This window comes from Chroicocephalus ridibundus, chromosome 9, assembly GCF_963924245.1.
Source record: "Chroicocephalus ridibundus chromosome 9, bChrRid1.1, whole genome shotgun sequence".
Lineage (NCBI taxonomy): Eukaryota > Metazoa > Chordata > Aves > Charadriiformes > Laridae > Chroicocephalus > Chroicocephalus ridibundus.
In genome coordinates this window covers 33,739,082-33,763,722 of record NC_086292.1, presented here as the reverse complement: position 1 = coordinate 33,763,722, position 24,641 = coordinate 33,739,082, and the positions used below count along the sequence as shown (strand labels likewise).

General features: G+C 38.2%; 1 protein-coding gene across 3 annotated transcripts in view; it reads right to left on the bottom strand.

Annotated features, from left to right (window-relative positions):
• Nucleotides 1–24,641, bottom strand: part of THSD4 (thrombospondin type 1 domain containing 4) — a 302,859-nt gene that overhangs the window by 69,151 nt on the left and 209,067 nt on the right. For all 3 annotated transcript variants that reach the window (XM_063346574.1, XM_063346575.1, XM_063346576.1), the window contains one exon: nt 2,641–2,845. In XM_063346574.1, coding sequence (XP_063202644.1) covers nt 2,641–2,845 — 205 coding nt within the window. The remainder of the gene's footprint in view (nt 1–2,640; nt 2,846–24,641) is intronic.

The window sequence follows — 24,641 nt, the reverse complement described above, 5'->3', positions numbered from 1 at the left end:
AAAAATTGTTTAATGAAGCCACATGGAACTCAAGACAGTCTCCTGAACAGAGACAAGCAAGGTAGCTCAGATTCCCAGAAACATCTGCTGTCATCTTCTATCAAAAAAATTTTAGTGACCTTGAGCTGACTTATAATTTTGCATCGAAGCAACCATAAAATGTGCAAAGTGAAAGGAAACCCCAAAGCAGCTAACTTGTGCTCCTCGCAACAAGAAGGCTGTTGCTTAGGAGCTGCTCCGATGGCTGCAGCTGGACTATGACAGACCAGGGACCTGAAACCTCCGTTTGGCAAAGCACTCAACTATGTGCTTAAAGGAATGCTGCTGGGTTGTTTTTCTTGTTGCTGCTGCAGCATAAGGATAAGCTTAGGATTTTTTTTAATGTATTTGTAAAGTTCAAGGTGCCTGCTTATTACCATAAGCATAGAGAAACCAGTCCGTACCAGAGCTGAGTTTTCAGGCTTCCCAGCTCTAACAGGGATATGTGCTTTATAAAAATGTGTGTGTCTAAATTTTGAACGCTATTTTATCAGTGAGAAATCCAGGACCACCAATATGCCAAAAAACATCTCCCAATTACCATTTCACTTGGCTAATAAACTGCTCGATAAACCTTGCTCTAGTTTCAGTTTTCTGATCTGTTAGAACATGTTCATTCCTGCCCCAGTGCAACTCACCTGCCTCAAGAAACTGTAACAGTGTAAGCAGAGAGCCTGGAGTCCTTCTAGCTGGAACTACAGTCTCAAGAATTCCTAACAGGGGAGGGAGCTGGCAAATTTAGCAGACTAAATCCATACCAGCAGCTTTAAAATGAAACATATGAAATGGATAAAAAGAAAAAAGAAAGAAAGAAACAGTGATAGCATAAACCAAGAGCTCAGGGGATAAGGAGATAAGGAGTAGCATGGGAAAGGAAAACTTTGCCACTTTCCCATACATGCCATCAGCCCGGTTATTTTTAAGCAAAAAATCTTACTCTTTTTCTGTCCTGCCCATTCCAAAAATGTTCAAGTGGCTCAGGACATTTTAACATAGTTAAGGGATTTTTTCTGCCAGCTGTTTTCAGATGCTGGCATATAAATCTGACAGAAAAATTACATTCAACATTTTATATATTAGTAACATGGCTGCCTTCACTGTCCTGCCAAGTAAGCTGTGTTCTCACTCATTTTGTACCGAATGTACAAGTATCTATGGAAGCTCTTTAGATAGAATTATTGGTTTATTTCATCATCAAACAAGTTAGTGTTGATGGACACTATTCAAACTGATCACATGAAAAAGTGAAAGCCAGGTGTGTATAATGTGTCAAAAATATATCTGGATGAAACCAGGACAAATTAGAACTGGTAAGATCACCCTACAAGAGGTCGGGAACATTTGATTTTCTTGGACTGTATGTAGCTTATATTATTGCTTTACTTTTGAAGAATCACTTTTTTGGTAAAATTATGGAGTTCACATTACGGATCAGACTGTTCCTGATAACAAACTCCAATCTACAGGCAAATGTTTCTGTAGAACTCATTACAGCTCCAGCAGGAATTAAGGAGAAGAAAGCAGAAAAGAGGAGAGAAGCAATTTAATAACGAGGATTTTCCTTTCTTGCTGGACCAGTAGCTGAGATACTTACCAGACAGAAGTGAGATAAGGCAGCTGTCAAACAAGAATACTGGGATCCGAAACTTCCAGTACAGCTAGACAGTTCTAGTAGTAATTACACCAAGCTAGCAAGAAAGGCTGTAAGTACCTCCATTGTTATTGTTTGCTATGGTAATTTTAAAGACGGATCTAAGGAGAAATTAAAGTGTGAGGGGCACGTCTTACAAATCTTAACTGACTTTCCTCTCTCCAGTCCACTCAGCAGAATTGGCTCCAAAACAGAAGCACAAATGTAGGCAAACTGATGGCTTTCTAACCTGGGAACACCAGAGGTTACAATAGGGAATGGCACACAAAATGCACACAAGACAGACATAGATTTGCAGAAATTCCACATCATCTCTAATTTGCAGCATGCTAGACAGATCTAGAAATCTATCACAAGATGCTATGACATTAAATACAAACATTCCAGGATTCTCTATGTTTTTGAATGAAGGACCTGCTTCAGAATACACAATTGTACAAATGACCTTGCATTCTGCAGATACCACCCCAATATCACATTATCTCAATACAATTTTTATATACTTTCACTTTAAAAGAATCGAAATTTTTAGGTACTCAGAAGACACTCTTTTCTCCTCAAGCAGCCTCGGTACACTTTACATAAATGAGCATGCCACTTGGCTGGATTCTTGACCGCTCAGAGAAGGTTAACGATGTGAGAAGCATAATCACCACAGTGGAACAACTAGTAGGAACCACCAAAGCCAAGTCAGACGGACAGGGAAAGATGGTAACAGGTCTACGGTGTTCGTCATGCGAGATCAACCCAGAATTATAAACTGCCAGTTAGTTCTGATCGCAATGCCTATTTAATGATTCCACCACCCCCCCAACCACCACCCCCCGCTTTCTTTTCCTCTCTTCTTCTTGACATCTATTTCACACTGCTTAGGTGGCCTTTCCTGGCATAACCTCCACCCAGTTGCACAAGCACACAAACAGTGCTTCATTCACTGAGATGCAACTTACCCAAATAGTTGTTGCTCTTTGACATCTCAGTAATGTTGATTTTAGTAGCTCCTTCGGGAATTTCCACTATCTTGTGGTAGCCGAGATTTGTTAGCGTGTGTTTGAAAACTCCGGACACAACCTTGCAAGCAGTGTTGTCCCCTCCGCATATTCCACACTTGTCAATCACCTTGTCTGAACCCAAATAGTCGTCACAGCCAATGCTCTGCAAAATAAAATAAGATTTCTTTTTACAAGATCTTACAACTGCAGACTTCAGCCGTAACAACCAGGGACAGTATGACTTTCAGAGAAGATTCCATCCTGAACAGATTTTGTGTATTAGCATTTCAGCTATTTCTTCCCTTGTTTTTCCGTATGCAAAAAGGCAATAAAAACCAGAGGGTTCACAGACATAGGGATTTCAAGATAGCCGACAGGTTTTTACAGCCTGTTACCCAAAATACAAGAATACACTAAAGAACTAAAGAACACTAATGCATTGATCATTGCTGACTACACCGTCCTTGGCTGAAAGAAAAGAATCTCTTAACATCTTTCCTGTAGCTGCTAGTCAGAAAAGAGGTGAAGAGTTATGATTTTCTTATGATCCAAAAATGGGCTTTTTACAAAAGCAGAAGTTGTGTTGTCTTAATCTCCTCTAAAAATGAGCACTGAGCCTATTCTCACCAAAGGGGGTTTCTAAAAAGTCTTTATAGACTGTACTGTTATAGAAGTGATCCTACTGTTCACGGAGCAGAAAATCTTCAACCCACTCAGTAACACCCGCTTGGACAGTTTAAAAAAAAAAATTGAATAGTTTTTAAAAAATTAGTTTTAAAAATTGGAATAATTTAAAATAATGTAAATTAAAGGGTAGAAAAAATGTTAAAGATTTGACATAAACAAGAAAAAAAATATCTTCTGCGGTTATTGAGCTTTAGAAGTTCACATATTGTAGAGGCCATCCCCTCCCTTACAGAAACATTTCTGTTCTTTGACCTTGTTCTTTTGTATTTACAGACTTTAAATAACATTTATGATGAAAGCTTAACATATATCTATATGATTAACTGGCACATGCAAAAAAGAACTTCTCATTCTCACTCAGATAAGAATAAAGTATTCCATGAGTCAGTAGAACAGAAGCCTATCACATATTTTATGAAACGTAGTAATTTGATGGAAAATGTACAGAATAAATGACATTGTTCTATTATTTCAAATTGTCAAAAATACTTGCAAATTCTTGTTGAAAAAATGGTTAATTATTGTTTTATGGTCTTTCCTGGAAGGAAACATCCAAGTAGGAAGGGAAAGAAAAAGAATTTTTTGATACCACCAGCTAACAACACAGGGAGTATCTTCAGCCTTGGCATCACTGTATTTCTCTCCTATTCCCAATATGAACGCTTGGCCCTTGCTGTGAAAAATGTTCTAAACTGCAAGCCAGAGCCTGCTTAGTTCCAATGTAAATATTTAACACCCAACATCTTTTTTTATGACTATCCAAGAAACACAGACAAAACCATCTAACTCATCACTGCCAGGATCACATGCAGCTTGATGATGATACCTGTTTGTAGTCACAAAGCAAGAGAATGAAGGAGATTCCCGAGCACTCTGTGTTTCATGGTGGGATAACCTGGTAACTAAAAGTCTGTTTCATGCTATCAAGTCTAGTGTGAGCAGATCGTTGCATGATTTCAAGATTTTGGATTCAAATAGAAACACTTGGTTTAACATCTTGCATTTGCATCGCTTGACTGAAATCTTAAAATCATGTATGAGTTCAATTTTTGGTTTTGCCTCAAAATAAGTTTTATTACTAACAAAGTAATATGCTTGCTTAAACATAGGAATTGAAAGTGTCACTATACCAAATCATGCAATACGATGTCAGACCTGCTAAAACAATCTGAAAAATGTGAGCAATCTAAGTTTAAGACAGCTGGGTCCAATGACTCATTAATCTCTATACTAGTCCTCCTTGAAGGATATTTTGCTGAGAGTATTTACACTTTCTCTACCATATATTTTTTGGATGGAAATGTCGTAGTACGTAGCATCAGTCTATGTTATACCGTGATTTTCAGAAAATTTCCACTGCCAGCAAGTTGTTTTATGGAGGGAATCCTTTCAAGTATGAGGTGTTATACAATATGAATTCCTAGTCTAAAAGTTTAATGGTGTTTTCCATCACTACTGAGTCCCAGACAGGTTAATACAATTTTCTTCCTCTTAGCAAGTAAAAGAGAATAGAGAAAAGTGTGTTTTATTCATTGAGACCGTAATGCAGAACTACTGTGGTCAGTCTGAACAGAACTACTTCTCACAGAAGAAACACAACCAAGCAGTACAAATGGGATTCCTTTGTAGGGAATAAATATCAAACCTGTTTTAAACTCACATGTCTGTCTTAGTCAAATATTGACTGACATACAAAACAGCTGTCAATCTTTGGCTGTACTATTTGGAATTCTTCTCATATAGGATAAAAGGAGCCGGTGTCACAAAAAGTGACTGTGATGTTTAAATGCTCTTTCACAGAAATGACTGAGAAAGATACTCAGAACGAGTCACTGGAGACAAGGACCTAATAATTTGAAACCAACAGCTGACAATGAGGAAAAAAGCCACAGAACCACAGGTATATAAATAAGATACATATTAAGATAACAAATAAATAACACAAGATAAATAACATAATAAATACAATAAACATTAAGATATAAATAAACTGGGGCTTCCATGGAAATTATGTGCTTTAAAGATGAACATTGCATAGGTTTCAGAAGAAGAGGCCAGTTATAACTAATACACTCTAGAAAACCTTGACATTTGCTTAATACAGTTTAGGCAGGCATATAAAAATGCCTAGGTACTCTCTAATATTTCCAGATCCAGCAACGATATCATATAGGAAGCCTGCGTCCCACGTGTTCTATGGGACTCTCCCTTTCTAACTAGCTTTCTAGCACAGACAGGTCACAACATATTGGATCAGACACCTGTTATGGGTCCAGGACTCAATACTTAAGATGTCCTGGGCCTTGGTCCAGAGTAATTTGGGGAAGATGAAAGAAACACCTTTCTGGCAAGCTGATTCTGTTTCTTTCTGCTTTTAAACAGATGCTTGAAGCTGTGCTGAGATTTGTAACGGTAGTCATCCTTTTAGAACTAGGCTAGTAAGCAGAAATCTCCCAAATTAAACAAAAATGTAGAATCCACGCAACTGTAATGAACTGATAATTCGGCAATTTTTTTTTTTCTGTTATGACTATAGATTTAAGAAGTATCACCTTGCTACTTGGCTAATGTACATTTATATAAAAATACAAACCAACTTCTAAGTTCTCTCAGGCTGTGGTATTCATTACATTTAAGCATTGTATACACAGCAAACATAAATCCCCTTATCACATTGCCTAATACACTGTGATACACCAGCAAGAAAAAATGGTGTTACGGTAAGAAGTGATACAAACTGGAATCCACTGTGAGTGTTCCTTCTGATAACTACTGTTGGAACGTAAGTAAGTCTTAACTATGTCAATAGATATAAAGATCAGAAGCTTTGCTAGAAAAGCAAATAGGTCTGAAATCTCAGATAGTCTTCTTGTATAACCCTGGAACTTTGAGACGTAAAGTGGGTGACAAATACATTAACACCCAATTTAACAGCCCAGTACACTCTCACAATGGTGAAAGGTGGCCTCGGTCAATGAAGAATTCACAGCTGTTTTTCATCATGTAGTACACATTTAAGGAATCCAAAAGCAGATGTCACTTTTCGAGCCACATCACACACAACATTCCTGCTGTGAATGTAGAAATACTAGGATTGTGAATACAAGATGAATGAGAAGACAAAGGTGAATGCATTCTGCCCATCAAAAGGATTTTGGACAGGACTACTGCAAGCTGTTCCTTGGCTATCGATATGAGGAGATCTAGAACACAGCTGTCCCTTTAAAACACTTTCTTGCAAAGTGTTGTTTCTTAGAAGAGGTACATTGGACTTGCACTACCTATACATCTTCTGTATTGCTCAACTATTTTTGCAAAGTGGTTCAAGAAACTCTTTTAAGTTACAAGTTCGCATGAAAGACCCTGTTCAAAAATTACAGCCAACTGTATGCCAAAATTAATCTAAATAAAAACTCTTGAGAGAAACAAGGGACAACATGGATGAAATACTCAGTGGTGGACTTAATAGGGATTTAAGAATATGTATACAATAGAATGGGCCTAGTGCCAGGCATTTGAAAACATGAAGTGCTGATCCTTGAAATGGGAAACAGATGTTACAATCCCAACAGTAAAAGATTCTATTAAAAATTGCAATCTATGTGGCAGAGTGTCATAAATAATAAAACATGACAATAACTTGCTTCCATTGCTTTAGCTGCATTGTGTTATCAGGTAGGAAAGCCACAGTTCTGAGTTGTGGTATATTAACACCATTAACTTCAAAAATCAGTTATATTGACAGGTAGTTAGCTGAAAGTTGTATTACATGAGTAATTTGGAGTCTGGGCACCCACAGGGCCAGAAGGTAGAAGAATATCCTGTTTACTGGAAGTCATACTCAAGTATAAGTCAAAAACTCTACGAAAAGGGTCAGGGACAGGTATGGATGTAGCAGAACTAATCCACCTGCTAAAGAAATGTTAGGCAGGGTAACAGGAGAAGAGTAATCAAGCACGAGTAATCAAGCGAGGTGCATGGCCTAAAACACCACTACAGAAGTTAAGTGGGTAGCAGAATAATCCCTGGCTACTGGTGAGAGACCTGCTTTAACACTGTACAGATTAATTATTTGCTGCATTTAAGGAACAAGAAAAGTAAGATCCTCCAACTCTCACATCAGCTGTTTTGAGCCTCTTTGCCTTCTAAGCATCCAGATACCTGAGTAGAAACTAATACAAATACTCCGTGGTTTACATTACAAAAATACTATGTCAGGATAAGAAAATCTGCATATTGACACAGAACTACCAAAGCAAATAGGTAATACCTATACATATCCTTGTCACATTATTTAATTTTGAAAATAGAAAAACAGATTTAAAAGAAAAAAGACATCCTGTAAGCATGTCTAGATGCTTCTCTATTAATATTTAGCTCTCACTTGCTGTTACCTAGTTTCATTGGTACTGTTAGCAGCTATAAAATTGAATAGATTAGTCTCAATAACATATTATGTAAATCTGAAAAGAGATCTAGAATGCTGATTGTGCAGCATACAGAGAATGAGATTCAAGCATTAACAGAATAAGAACTATTTTTATGCAGTCTGACACCTAAGCCAGAGAATATACAGTCATTAGATGTATATACGAAGGGCAAGCAAGAAGCAGAACAGATTATTTACCCAGAGGTAAAATACTCTACAGAAACTTTTCACAGGTACCTCACAAGGACTTTAAATTAACAAGCAAGGATTAAGACCCAACCAGGATACATGACTCTCGAGAAATTCAACAGAGGGCACATCCTCTCCTAACAGTGACTGCAAGAAATGAAGTAGCCTGCCTACATTCTTAAGCCTTTAACAAAGACCACTTGATAAAGTATTCTGAAATTCTACCAGATAAGAGATTTGAGGGTTTTGATGTAGGAATACCAGCTGATAATTCATAAAAGCAGTACTATCATATACAACACCTAGCTGGCATTATCAAATAAGTCACCCTTACAGTAAAATTATTTTCTTCCTGCCTTTTTTTCCTGGAATATCTATAAAAAGGTCTAAAAAGACTAAATATTGAGGCAGTAACACTACCGTTCAAACTCTTCATGAAACTTGTCAGACTTCATTTAAAACAAGCCATCTACAGAATTAATTCAGAATGATCATGAATTTTTGAGAAGATATTTACTAGGACTCATTTAGGATTTTGCAAAATTTATATTTAGTTTCTCATTGACATTCAGATAAGGAAGATGGGATGAATGGATTCTAACTATATATCTTTTTTAATTAGGTATCACAGGCTCTGATCCAAATGTCAGGAGTCTGGCATTTCCAGTATTCATATTGTAAATCGGCACATACTACGCTATAAAGGAATATCACTTTACCCCAAGCTATACACTGTAATATAACAATTCTCCCACAGAATTATGCTAATAATTAGTACTGCAACATCTTCTGAGGTTGTGTTGGCTGTGTGGTGCTATACAACAACAATTTAGTGCTTTCGTTTGCCACTAGCTTAATTTTGAATTTGTCAGAGAAACTGAAGTTCCAGTTGTCCATAACAGTGTCAGCGGAAACTGCCTCTTCCAAGTCTTCCTCTCTTGGTTTTCCTCTTGAGCAAGACCTCCAAGGTCCCCAGACACATGCCTAACTGAAGTCCATAGAAGAAAAGGTCTCTACACTTACCTAATCCCTCCTTTCAAAATAAATGAAATAAACTATGGCATCTCTGAGAACAACGAAGAAGAAAAAGAACTGTAAAAAAGGGGGAAATGTAACAAATGTTCTTAGTGTCATTTTGCTTTTCCCTTAACTCTAAAATTTCCTGAACATATTTATTAGGTCTCCCAAAAAAAAAAAAAAAAAAAAAAAAAAAGCTCATTCAAGCATAAAGAAATCATTCCCAAAATCTAAAGCTGAAGCTGAAAGTCCGGAAAGATGTCATAATAAGCTAGAAATACAGCAACAATTTAACAGAAAAAGGAAATATTAGAGCCACTTAGGGTAAAATTAAAAGGTGATAAAAGCATGTAAACAGGAAGACAATTCTTCCATCATTCTTGATCTTTTCTACCAAATGCTGGAGCCTTAACTTTTAAACTAACCCTTGTTCTACATTGTTCATTGTTTTGCTGTTAAGAAAATCATCTTAGACCTTCTTTCATCCCCACTTTAATAAACAGCTTCCTATATTCTAGACAAATTTCTAAGGTAGACTGAGCTTTTCTTGCCATGTCAGGTATCTTCTCCATATACAGTCTGATGTTTTTACTTCCCAAACCTGTCAAACAGAAATGGGAAGACGTAATCTTAGTAATTCAACCAGTAGTGAAATGGACACAATTGAACTTGCACATTAGAAATTCAGTGTTGTCCCCAGGAGACGTAAGTGAGGTAACCATTTGGGCAAGATGTAAAACAGCTTCCCAAGAGCTGAGATGCTAACTCAGAGACTTCTTCACTGACCGGGAATATAACTGCATTTTTATAAAAACAGTGCTGCTGTATATTTTTGTAACAGTTTCATTTAAAACCAACTTATCTATAAGAGAAATCAGCTTCTGTTTTGGGACAACATACAAAGCACTTCATCAGCAAGCCAAGGAAGAGATCTGATGTCCTGGAATTTTCATACTGGTTATGGCCTAAGTATAACCTGGAGATAAACAGGAATTTGTGGCTGTGTGTGCACAAGCACTTGGAATGGTTGGCAGCTAAACAGCATACAGACAAACCGCATAGAATTTCCTTCTAGAATACAGGCTTGAATTTGAGTTGGCTAGAGGGGAAGCTCCAGATCCTCAAGAGACACTTTTAAGATAAGCAGCAGATAATATACCTTGAATTGGATAGCACTATCGTTAAGTTATTAAAAAGCAGAAAAGTAACTGCATATAATTAGAACCTCTATATTCATCAGAGAAAATTTTGGTTTTATTTGTGCAAAGCACAGAAATGCCCGAGTCAGGGCTTGCTGTTACAGGCACCATTGTACCCAGGCTTTAGAGAGAAGACATTTTCCAAAACCCTGTAAATACATGGCATAGTTGGCGCACCCAGCACCACGAGATGTCACAACACCACATCCCACAGCAGAATACAGCTGCCAGAAACATAGGACAGGACAGGATGTCTGGCAAAGAAAACCTACAACCCACACATACAGATGCAGACTATGAAGCCACCCTCCCAACATCACAGTCCACCATCACTCACAACAAAGTGCCAGCCAACGTGGGGACGATAACTGAGCTGTTCAAGAGCCACAAATCAGTCACCCATGGACATGGTCAGGAGAAGGGGGTGAATAAGCAGCCGCCTTTTCAGATTGTTTTTAAATCTGGAAGGATAAGATTGCTCGAACAACCTGCAGTCACACTGGAGGTCTGTGGGAGAACCCCAAATTCCTTCCGGATGTAAGTCCCAGACCATGCCTCCATTATACCACTATTTTTACTTGGTTTCCCATATTCAGATTTAAAGCTGCTATTGACGTGTCATTCCTCAAGAAAATTGTTTTGCAAGTGGAACCAAGTTAGAAGCTCTGTTGATGCAGAAACCAGGAAAAAAGTCTCATTTTCCCTAGCATTGCAGGGCCAACATAGCTATGGGAACGTGAGACTAATTTCTTTCTGGTTTGTGCATCAACTGAATTCTTAACTAGACTCCAATTGTAGAACAATGACCTGTAGGAATGACACTTCAATGCAGCTTAACTACATTTCTACTGCTCTTCTAATAACTCATATTTTCTGCTTCTGCAAACATACAGTGAACAATATAAATTTCTCCATTATAAATTACAGAAAAAACATTGACAAACACTTTCTAGAAAGCTCTCCTTCCAGTATTTGTATTTCAGAATACACTGTACAGATTTCAACTAAGTTCACTGAAATCTGTAGGAATCTTTGCAGCTGAAAAAGGTGTTAGGAGGCACAGTCATCCACAGAGCTCCTGCTCTCGGTGCTCTCTCAATCCTGAGAACACGTTATTGCATACTGCTGGTATTACTCATTTTGCCACTTTTTACACTATAAGCAACATCTTGTTTCTTGCTGCATCAGGGGAGGGGGAGCAGAATCAATTCAATCGCAATTATCCCTTTCTACTACCGTTACTACCTCCCTCCTGTTGCTGCTCGTTGATATACTACTTACATTCTTCAGGGCACTAACAACTCAACAGCACTTTTTCCTTTTCTTTTGGCTGCTAACATATGCTTAATTTCAAATGGATACAGAATACCGGCTGATCTAGTTACCAGAGTTCAGTAATCCTTTTGAAGATGTACCCGGTCATTTGTGTTTACAGAAAATACTGGAATCCCACCATTCAAATTGACCGCAAATGCTTAGAGAAATGGCTGAGGTAAAGGGAGGAAGACAAAGAGGAAAAATGTAAAAGAGAGCCCAGACACAGGCTAATTAAACTGCAGTTTCTTCTTTGTGAATGTAATTCTCCTAATATTTGTTCAACTTAACGTATCAGTGAAGTAAACACTGTTGGTTCTTTTTTGGCTTTGTTTTATTTTAATTTCTCACCTTAAATGCTTGAACAGATCATTGGAAACATTTAACAGTCATTACTTTTCCTAAACATACTATTCATTTCCTTTGCGCATTTTGCTCAAGATGGACAAGGCATTTATTGTCTTGTTAAATCTTCACTTTCATTTCTAGTTAACAGCATTTTGGTATTACTTAGAGGCTCTGTAACTCTTTTAAACAGACATTATTTGGAAAGCCCAGAATAGAGGAAATTAAAATGACTGAATTCAACAACTGTACTTTGCAATGTCCACTATACCATGATTTTAAGAACACATACTGCAAAGCTTTTATTGCATTACCATAATTGAATTTTATTTATTGGCTCTGGGAAGCATCAGCTTTTCTGTTCTCTCAAACCTATGGGCAAATTCTGAGCACGAAGGTTGGTTTGCTTTCACACAGAGCTCTGCTTTACATATTTCAGCTCAACGCTGAAATGTTGTCATGCAGTATTTGATTCTGAAATTCCACCTCTCTGACCTACCTGACGCAAGGGAGCCCTGTGCATTTTCTGAGGCGCTCCTTTGCTGGCAGGCAGACTGTCGTTCAGAATTCAAAAGCCTTTGGGCAGGAGCATGACAGAAGTAAGAGCTCTTAAAAGAAAAAAGCATATACAGATAACATAACTGCTGACAATTAAAAATTACGCATGCTACTTCATGACATTGCATGAATTATTGTTACCAAGCCACTTTTATACAAGGACATTTGGGGTTACAGCATAAGGAGCTTGTCAAATTACTGGCCATCTGGGATTTCACCCCCATGGTATTCCATTGATGTCTTACTCAGGAGAAGTTGCCAGAAGACACAAGCCTGCTCCGTTATACACTTAGAAAGTACTCTGCCCTCCACCTTTACAAGAATTCCTTGTTTTTTCTCCTCAGTCCCTAAATGGATTCTTCTTTCTCCTTCCCAATCAAAAACCATGCAGTGATGAAGTCAGTCACAGCATAAAGCTGCTCAGCTCCAAAAGCTGGTAATTCATTTTCTCACCAGCAGTTAGTTGTATGCAGTGTCCAACTCTCCTTCCTTTAAATATTCCAGATCTCCTCATGATGTAACATCTAGTGGATACTAGATTTATTTTTTTTTTTTAGCTCCCTTGTGGAGCAATTATGCTAAAAGATGGTGCATTACCTTCACATAAAACATCTCTACTCAGTGACTGTGGTCTAGACACATGCATCTGCGTGAATGAAGTGGGTTCTTGAGCCAAGAATATGCAGGGGGCTTTAAAAGGATTAGTAAGAATGTTTTCTTCTGGATCTCTTCTAATCCCCACACACACACACACATTTAATAAGCATAGTATACGTGCAGTAAGTGGTCAGATATCCAACAATATCTATTTCATGGAGAAACATATTTGTATTACAATAGTTACTCTTGATCCAAATCCCACTGAAATCAGTGGAAAGGCTCCCTTTGAAGTCAGTGGGAGTTGGGCCTAGGAATTAGCTCCAGTCTCCAGTGAAATGCCATCTACAAAACATGCAAAAGTATAATTTACTGTTCTTGATCACTAGGAATAGTTTACTGAAATCACAATTTACTTCATGGCCCTTTGTAAGTGTGGAGGATTTTCAACTTGGTGGGACTCATTGTCCCACAAATGCAGCATGATTAACGGCCTTTCAGAGCCCTTCACCTCCAACGGTAATTTAGGAGGTCCCCATGGGGACTCTCTGTCTGCATCTAGTCTTATAAGGGTCTTGAACTCTGAAGGAATACAGTGTTGTTCGTTTTCTCAGTTGGTTTATGATTCTACTGTTTAGTCCTCAAATTTCACCTTAAGCTAAACAAACCTCAAGCCCACCAGGACAATTACAAAAAGCTAAATAATATGAAGAAAAAAATATTTTAACACTATCACCGATAGCCTTTTTTATTTGGTGGTTGGTTCACAGATACCTTAATTTCTTTCACACTTTTGCCACTGGAAACAATCATTGCTGTTGCAGCCAGAACCAGAAATTTTTTTATGAATCCCAATTTACCTAAAAGGTTTACCCCACTCAATGTTACATTCACACCTGCAAACACTGTTATTAACTTTTTAGCAAAGCATTTTGTATGTAAATCTTGTTGTCTGTAATACACAACACTTTTTTTTCCTGTCTGTGACAGGGGCTTCAAGCTAAAGCTGTAAATATTTGCCTTTCTGGGAATTCTCTTACACACTAGTTCCCTCGTTAAGATCTTGCCTTCAAAACTTGAAGAGGCACGCCAGTGTTGCTGTCTCAGAGGTTAGCTGTGTTTTCCCTCGGTAAGTCTGAGCAGCTTCCATATGCATTTTTAGTGATGTTGTCTGTTCCCCTTTCAGTCATCTATTCACAGAACTTGTTTGCAATTTCTGAACCAAAAGTTTGCACATATGCTCCCAAGACCAAACTGCATACCAACTCCTTTATTTGTTATTTACAACATTCTTTCTCACATAAACAGAACTGTAACTACCTACAGGATTTATCTCAGGGATCTCTAGAACTGATACAAGATTTAAACTAATTTAGCAAACACGACACCCACCTTTAATAAAGTATGAAATCTGAACACCAGCTTTGCTGCTTTATCAATCTGTTATTCATCCATCAAATATCCATTTGGGTAAGACAACATCTAGATACACACATGTAATCCATTTTAGCCTTTTGACAAAGCAAGTTATAAGAATGTAATTTTATTAGAGTTCTTCTGATTTGAAGACCCATTTTGAATCAATTCCTTCTGCACTGATGTCACAAAAAGACATCAAGTTTTGTTGGTCCCCAATGCAACACAGAAAATACTGATGCCATTTAACACACAACCTGGAACACAATGGTGGAAGCTAAGAAAAACTGACAGTGAGAATGGGAAGAGCTAGGCAATCACATCCATCACTGAGACTCAATTACACTACAATCGAAAACAGTAAAATTGGGCAAATAATTAGGTTGAATAAGGTCTTGGGAAACTAAACATAAAAGACAGAGAAGCAGAAAGTGAAACCAGAATGGTTTTTGGCTCATTTCAGGTTTCCAGTTCTGGGCCTGAAGCTGCTTAGGTTCAGTTCTAGTTAAGTCAACATCAGCTTAATAGAAGTTGTGTTGGCATGGTTTGGTAACTCAGCCCACATTGCAAAACATGTAAGAATCATATGATGAAAGCAGGCTTACAAAAAGGGCTTTGTCCAGGAAGGCAGATGGGTTCTTTTTCCTGCTTTCTAAACACAGTGTGAGCACCTCGGAGATTTCAGGGCTGCAGCTGCATCCGATAGAGCAGGACTGGCTAGAGATTCTGGCATTGCACTCCCTAGGAAGGTCTCCAGAAACGCTACAACCAGAGCTTGGCAGTTGTAGGATAAAACCTCTTTAGCCTGGTTTCCCAGGCTCTGAACTAGACAAAGCTGAGTTTATTCCCTGTTTCAGATCTTGTGTACCACTCTTGGGAGGTTAGCTGCCCAGGCTCAAGGCTAACTTTCATAATGTCGCCATCCAGCCTTGAACCCACAGAGCTGAGATGCCTCCTGCCCTCCTTTTTCTCCGGAGGTGCTTCTAAAGGACAGGTATACCTGTACCGGATCTTGTACCACCCTGATTCTGACTCTGGTCCTGACCCGCTGGCTTGATTTTCTGGCTTGACATAGGATCGCGATCATCATTAGGGACTGGCCTTGACATCTGGACTGTTGTCTGAGTCTGGCAACCATCAAACCTGCCCTACTTGCTCTGAACCTGGGGACACACACACCCTTTTTGGTAAGGCCACTGTCTGCCTGGTTTGCTGTGATTCTCAGCTCCAGGTTCACCTTCTACCGATCAGCATGTCCTTGTTGCTCCTGACACTGTAGATGAGACTGATCACATTAGTATCTCTTTTCCCTCTGCCTGTCAAACTGCCCCACTACTCCAAGTTCCAGTCAAAGGAAAAAGATCTCCTGCTTTGAGCAATGCAGCTTGCTTACTAAATAGAAAAAAAGAACCCCCCCAAAGGCAAATTTATATTGCTGTAGATAAGCTAAAACTCTCCAAGTCAAAATAAGCAGAAAATTCACAACTTTATTTTTTCCCCTATCAGTGGGAGTTTGCACGGTGCAGTTGTTACCTACATTTTACTGTTTGTCATGATGTAACACTGCAACCAACAGTAGTTCAAAACCTAGACCGTCTTGAAGTTCCTAGTAATGTGTGATAAGAAGAAAATAAATGGAGAATATATCTGTTCCTGCATGCTTCTACATTCTTCTTAAAGCTAAGGGGAAACACTGGGGTTTTTTTCTTATTAATCTAGGAATGTTAAAAGATTTGACAAAAAAAAAAATCCTTGAAAGGTTTTAAATTACTAACAAAAGGCTGTATTATTTAACACTACTGGGAACAAAGGCTTGGTCCCCTCTCAAGCTGGGTGGGGCTATCTGGTGACTATTAGAGCTTGGGTAGCTGAGAAAAAGGGGAACTTACTAATGAAAAGACCTTGTTTTCTGCAATTTAAAAATCCTTAGTAAAGTTCTACATATCATGTAACAAATTGCCATTCAAACCAAATCTGTGATCCACACAAGCTAGCATTCAGGATCTGAGAGTGACCAACAAAGGCATTTCAGCAAGAACTGCAAAAATCATGAAGTAGTAAGACACCACAGTAAAACTAGTTGCATGTGGCTTTATTCACAGCCATCAAAGCCAATAGTAATAAATTCTTGTGACTTCAGAGATTTCTTGCAGAATACTCATACACTAATTAAGAAGGTAAAGTCTCAGAATAGCAATTAAAAATACTGTAAAATACAATAAATCAAAATCCTCCAATCTCCAAAGAAAATGTAACTAATTTCTGTCACAGAAATTGAAACTAAATTTTACTATCCTACCTCACCAACTTCTGTCTTATAACAAGATACAAGATTAATAATGTTGTCCACAAGGTGGCACTTACAATCCTTGTGAAATCAAAATGTAGAAGGTCCACGCAATAAACAGTTAATTTCTTACACATAAACACAAAGTTTGTATTGCACTTCTTCCCAAATTAGCCTCTGCTATTTTTTTATCAGTAGTATATTCTTAATATTTATCAGTCAATCTAAAGATTTCTTTTGGTTTGGGACGTATTTTAATCTGAAATAAAATGTTAAGCAAAACTGAAACAAAGGAGAAACTCTCAAACTGATTTTTCTTGCATCATCTGTTCTTGTTTGGAGACCAGGTGGACTTCATTTATCAATCATAAATAAATATTTAAATCCAAATACTGCTGTCTTTCCTCAAAAGGAATTCTCATTGACTTCAAAGTTGACATCAACTGGAAATTTGCCAAGTCACGGGAGTCAGCCTCTTTATGGATTTGACAAGGCAGAACAATGTCAATTCCATGGTCTTCACAATCCAAAATTTACTAACGAATTTAAATGACTTTTGGTTTTAAGTGCATCAAACAGAAGTATATATTCTATTTTTTTCCAATTGCGTATCTTTTTGTGTAAAATTAAATCACTCCCACTGAGGCTGTGGAAATGAGTAGAGAAAAAAACGATTAGGGAGTACCTGAGAAAATTTTACATATATAAATCTTTGGGACTAGACGGGATGCAACCAAAGGTGCCAGTGGATTTGGATGACATCACAGTGAGGTCGTGGTGATCAGTGGCAATGCCCAACGACTGGAAAAAGCAAGTGCCACATCCATCTTCATTAAGGGCAAGAAGGAGGACCTGAGACTCAGTTGCAGGTTGGTCACCTTAATCCCAGTCCTCAGAAAGACCGCAGAGCCAATCCTCCTGAAAGTCATTTCCAAGCACATGAAGGACAAAAAAGTTATTTGGAGAAACAACCATGGGTTTACCAAGGTTAAGTCATGCCTGAGCAAGCTACTGTCTTCTGTGATTAAATAACTAGTTCAGTGGATAAGTGGAGAACAGTGGGTATTTTTTACCTTGACTTTAGCGAGGCCTTTGACACGGTATTCTTAAAGCCAAACCAGAGTAATCCAGACTGGGTAAGTCGACAACAAGGTGGGGGGGAAACCAGCTGGATTGCCAGACTTAAAAGGTAGCGATCACTGCTCCAAAATCCAACTGACAGGCACGTACCAGCGGCATCCCTCTGGGAGGCCTACTGGAGTCAGTACTGTTTAACATTTCTTTAAGGACGTGGACAGTAAGATGAAAGTGTGCTGTCAGCAAATGTACAGGTGATACCAAATTTCAGGGAGCAGGCAAGATATGGGAAGCAGGACTGCTACTTAGAGGGACCTTAACAGGGTGGAGGAAAGGGCAGGCAGGAACCACATGAAGTTCAAATGGAAGTCCTGCAACTCGGCCAGTATAACTCCATGCACCAGAACATGTGCTGGAACTCACAGAAATGCTGCTCATTTAATCCTTTCCCTCTAGGCAGGAGGTACATTAGATTAGTAACAAGAAAGCATGTACTGTTTTGGGATCTGAAAGCTTTGGATCCTCATCTTCTGCAATTAGTTTGTGTTAGTGGACTTACTTCCCTAGACAGCCAGTTTCTGACACTTCCACCCCAACTCTTGTTTCTTGCCTTTGATACATCTCTCTCCTCTCCACTAGGGAGGACCCTAGTTTTTCTGTTCCCTCCGCCCCACCCCAAATCTAAGCAAGGCTGCCTACAGATTGGCTAGATGGCTCTCTCCTCAACAGGTGAGGAAGCTGAGGATAACAATACTGGTTTTCTCTGGCCACTGTTAAAACCTTTGACCTCTACATATGAACTCACAGATTTAACTCCTACAGTTAGATGAAGATTATTCCTTTCACTGCTATCCATCCGTGACAGGTATAAAATGACACACCAGTGAAGATTTTATGAGTGCTGGAGAGTAATAGCTAGAACATGCCACTACATCCCCTCTCCTGGTGGGATTCCCAGGAAATGTACACCTCATTGACCAGAGCTATTTGTAAATGAGAAGAACAATACAGATTTCCAGGAACTGCTTTCATCTTTGCTGATCCCTGAGGGAGCCAAAATGTATGCACTTCATAGCATTCTAACAAAACAGCAAGCAAATTACACCATACAGCCAGCTTTTTAATTATTTTACTGATGAGGTACTTAATGTGTACAAACAAAAGTGTGAGGTCCAGTGGTGCAAATCCTTCAGCGTAAACAAAACAAGCAGGGTGTTCAACAGCGAGGAGCCATGCCTATACCTGTAGAGCAAGAGATACCTTCAGAAAACTTCCAAAGGCAGAGCACAACAAAGACAGCACAGCCTTCCTGTCTTACTTTAACATCTCACATGTCTTCAAGGTTGCAGCCTAACCCTCATTTGCTTTACAAATCAAAGAAGCAATGTTGAGAATTTACATTCAACCACAGGATAACAAACAACATTCTAACGGCTCTCACTTGATTTGTGGTTAGCTATAACCATAATTTTTACCCAAACATTTGATCCTACTTTGGCTTTCAAATATTTCCTGCTGTCCACAGACCTAATGCTCACAAATCTTTGATGCTGTTTACAGCCCTTCACAAACAGATGCTGGTCACATCCAGATGCCGGTCACATCCAGATGCCACCCACTTAATTAATCACAGATTTTCTACCTGCACAATAGCTGTTTTCATTACCTATCTGTGCTTTATATTGAACTTCATTTTGTCAGATAAAATTCAGACAGCAAGAAGAAACAAACTATTCATTTTTGACAACCTTAAGAACCCAGATGACATTTATAGTATCTAGATATGCACCAGTTTAATGAAAAAAAAGCTACTTGCATAAAGACATATAAAGACCCTTTCACTAAGGCATTCAATGGTTTCTTGCTGGCTAGAGAATTACTCGAGAGAAAAAAGGTTTTATTCCTGTTACAATGGAAAAAGTAAAGCCATCCAGGAAAAGTAATCGTGTGAAAAGATGGTCTTAAAGATATCAACTAGTGACAGCTAATAAAAAAGGATTAAAAAATCTAAAGCATGCATCTCACATTGATACCTCTGACAGTTAAAAAAACAATTTTGCTTACATTGGTTTTGTTCTAAGGAAAGTTACTATAAATGGGACTTGTAGCTCTCCCACACACAGAACCAATTTAAGGTGTATGAAGTCAAGCTAACTGCCAGTAATACCGCAGGAATAAAGAGCTGAACTAGAAACAGACCATTGCTGGCTATCTCCTTATCGAAGTAAAGATAGCTATTCAATTTTGAGACCTCTACTCTACAAAGAGCTTATTAAAGAAGCTTGTTACTCGAGTGTTTTGAAGAGTCTGTATTAGTAGCGTTCAAGAGTGAAGGAGATTAAGTTGCCTTAATCATAATATATACATTCATAATATATACATTCCACTGGAAACTGGAAAATATATATTGGAGGTGAGTGTAAGGCTTGTAGGCCTTTTTCTTCATTTGATCGTATACAATTCAGTTAGCAGCACTCGTTTCTGCCTAGGTTAGAATAAGCCTATCTTAACCATTCAGGAGCCTCCAGGCACTGAATCCAACCACAAGCACATGGCCGTAACACAGGAGGAGACTAATTTCACCGAGCCTGGACCCTAAGGTCAGTCTGTTCACATACCTATCTGCTGCTAGAGCATTCAGAAGCATGTCTAGGGCCCTGGGGCTTCAGTTTTGTGTTTTCACACTTCCAAGCAGATCATATTGCTCACATTCATTAAGCATGGGAACACTGTGATAGAAAAAACAATGAAAAGGTACCTGAATTGAAAGTTTGACTGTTTTTTTCATCTGAACATTACATCTGTAACTGGAAGCTCCATATCCAAAAATGTTCTAATGCTTACGAGGTACAACAGGTTCAAATGGTATTTGCATCTCTAGAATGCACTAATTGCTTTTTCACTTCAGAAAACTTAAAACAAACCACAAGAACAATAAGATTGCTTTAGTCTGAGACCAGACTAAATCTAATCTGAAATAAATATTCCAAATCCCATATAATGAAGCACTCACGTCTGCTTGAATAGATTGATCTGCTGTAAATATGCCAAATTACTTGATATTATAGATTCAGCAAGAGTAAGCAAACTTTATGCTTCTATTTATACAACTCAACTGGAAGAGCAGAAAATCATTTCAGTATCTAAGGTCAGACACCAACTCCACACATTGCAGTTCTTGAAGAACAGATTCTTGTTTCCTAGAATCTGTACACAAAGTGTATGTTTATGATGTAGATCATAAGGCTAAGGCCTTCAAAAACGCACAAGGCTTGAATGTACAAATGTACTGAATCCAATAACAGTGCACTCTGAAAATACATTAAACAGTTCTTAGAATCTAGCCTAATTTGACCTCATTGGCAATGACAAGAAACAATTAAATAAAATAATACAGTTTATGTCATTGATGTTAACTCTATGCCTTTTAAAAACACCTCTTATCTCCTCCTATCTAAGTGTGGCTAAAGCTAATGCATGTCAGCACCACCCTGACTATACCTCAGTATGTTTTTGGCAAGTAGTACTATGCCCATTTCAGCATTAAATGAAAGGTCTCCACAATTCTCTTCAAAAGCTTGATACTTCAGAAAACAAGTGTAAAACTCAATATAACCCATCCAAGGATATGGCTGTTTCCCCAATATAACATACGTACTCCTTGCTGGCCTCGAAAGATTGCATTTTAAGTTTTCTCCTGAACTCTTACAATACCTACCATTATTACATTCTGGTTCATAAACGTCACAAAGAGCGTAAACAAGCAATAACATTTGAAGACAACATCAAGAAGAGCGCTGAATAACACAAGTTATGACACAAGTTTAGAATAGCCTCCTGAGCACTTAGAGGCAAACATTCGCCTCTACCCACACAGCAGTGAGAGCCTCTGCTTCCACAGCAAGTTTTTAATTGTTTGCAGAAAGGTTCTATGGCCTGATGATCTCTGTGATGCTGTTGTTATCCTGCCATGTAGGAACAGGAGACAGAAAAATGGACTGGTAGATTTTCCATTTGAATGATGGAAAAATACAATCTGTTCCTTCTGAAAAATCAGAAGTGGCAGAGCAGCCACTCCACAATGCAGCAGACATCTCCAATGCCACAGCCTGGAGTGGAATCCTCCATTCAATACAGTTCTATTTTCTCCATCTTTGGTGCTGAACAGCTGTATTTTATCATCCCCATTAACATCCATTTAAACAACATAGGTGATTTTGCACAAATACAAATGCTTTCTCTATTTAAGAAATTATATACTACATGGAGCTGCAACTGAGATACTTGGAAGGGAATCTTTCAAACTTACAGGTTCAAGTTTTCTACTTTTTAATGAACAAAAAAATAGATTATATCCTTGCAAAGCTCTATTTGAGCTTGCAGTCCTGCAATACTAAAATTCTGCCTGTCGTATAGAAAATAACAGCCATTAAAACACAAAAAGGCGGGGTGGGGGAGGAGCTTATTGCAAATCCCCTGCAAGACAAGTGGCATCTAAACGCACTGGAGCTTTATATACTCCTGTTGACCAGAGTTTAGGAAAGGAGGTGGTGCACCCTAGCTCTGTTACGCGAGTTAAGTACAAAGCCCATTTAATATTCAGCCATTTGGATTTCTGGCTGTACATCAATGCTGTAGGGGAAGGAGATGTGTGAATCCAAAAGGGAGGAGGCCACAAGAGCAGAGGATGTGATGGCATAAACCAGCTCCTTCCAAGTGTGCATCTGCATCACAAGTAGCAGAAATAGGAACACCCGTTTCCTATGAATGCAAGCAATACCAAAGAAAATTTATTTGTGGGAGACTCCACACAGCTGCAGATCATGTCTGTTCAGGATCTCATGTGAGCATTTGTCAGACTTTTAAGACTTATCTTGAAAGAGATGATCCTTTGCTCTTCAGCCACCAAGGACTGGATTTAACTAGTGCTTGTTTCTTAACATGGTGTTACTGTAAACTTTATGCCAAAGTACTATGCTGAGATTCAACAAAGCAAACTTCAGAAATATCCCATCTGATAAAAAGAAAAAATAAAATTTACTATCATGTGAAACATAATCTTACCAGGAACTGTTTCTTCCTTATCTGTATAAGCTGTTCCTTGATCATTTTGCAACCAGGATGCTACAGGTCTGCAACGGGTTCCCTTGGCTCACATTCTTCATTCATGTTGTTTTACTGTTTCCGGGTTTAAAACTGTTCAGCCCAAATAATTTATTGTGTAGATAGTATATTAAACATTGTTTTAAATATGACTGGTTTGTACTGCAGTCAGAAGTTTCCCCTACAGGAATCAGTATACATCATTACACATTTTTTGTGCTCAAACTCTATCAAATAATGAAATTAATGTTTTGAGTTATGTTTCTGCAGCCAGAAACCAGGGAATTTTGTTCTTCATAATTTTTCTGGTTTCCTCTTTGATAAAGTCCAGCTCTTAGCATGCCTATTTTCCTCAAACTGAGTTGTAGACCAAAATCCCTTTTCTAGCCTCTTAAACCTATTCAGCCAACAGGAAAGCAGTTTCTCACAGAAAATGAAAACTTAAGAATGGTCTTTCTAAAGATAATGACATTGAATGTGCTAAGTTCCTTTCTCAATTACCTCTGTATATGATTTCATGAGGTGGCATAGGGGTTAGATTTAGAAGCTTGTATTACTAAAGTTATTCTTGAAACATAAGGATTTTTTTAAGCTGCTACTCAACTAAGCTGTTTTGAACATCTCAAAGTAGACGTGAAAAGTCAAGAAATAGTAGAGGAGACCTCTCTATCACTAAAAATCTAAAATGACTACTTCCAAACCACAGAACATCTATTTGGAGATAGACAGACAACACTTAAAGTGACCTCGACAACACAGACTACATACCAATTTTCCACAACTGTTATTAAGTTCTTTAACTGTTATTAAGTTCAGGACAGTTGTCTCTGTCCTGACACTTTGTCTTCTTCAAGAGCTGGGAAACACAACCAATACTTGCTTTACGAGTAAAATTTGGACACCGGGAAGAAAATGCTCTCCTGTCAGCTTGTACAAAGCACTTACAGGAAGGGCCTGATTTAAACAAAAAGACTTTCCTTAATGATGCAAGAGAAGATAATCCACAGTTCAGTAAAGTCCAGGTCTTAACTGAGCTTTGCTTGGTCCCTTTTTTCACTCGTCACCATGCCAGTGCTCATCAAAACAAACAAAAAAAAAAACAACCAAACAAAAAACCAGACAACCTTACCGCCAAATTAGACATGGAGCAGTAAAATGCAGCTTATTAACTCATTCTCATGGGTTCTTCATTACAGGATGCGATTTGTTATGTTATGAAGGAAATTAACTAGTCCTTGCCTCCTGAACTATATAGAGTATTATTAAGTGTAGAAGATAGAGTGAATGGTTTCTGCTGACCTTATGGTATAGAACTTAAACTATTTATAATAACAACAGTCTTGCACTTTCAACATACAGTTTTTAATTCCCTTCAAAAATTTTCAACGTTTTCTTATATTCCTGCACAGTTTCTTGATACTTGCAGGATCAAGACTTACAGTCTTGACTTACAGGTATAAGCAAAAAGCTGTATTTAGTATCTTTACATATTTCAATGCTGCAAACTTCCAAATATTTTTATTTCTGTTAATCAGAGAGAAAACGTGCAAAACATCAGTGACAAGGTCCTCAAGTAATGGAAATCTGCATGTATTTGTTTTGATTGGCATGCAAATAAGGAAAAAAATGAGGCCTAATGCCTGCCTCAGAAGAGTATGTTCAGCTTCACCATCGTGTCAATGACTGCATCCTTAATTTGCACTAAATGTTCCTGGTGCTTAGTATTTTCTTGCTAACGTGA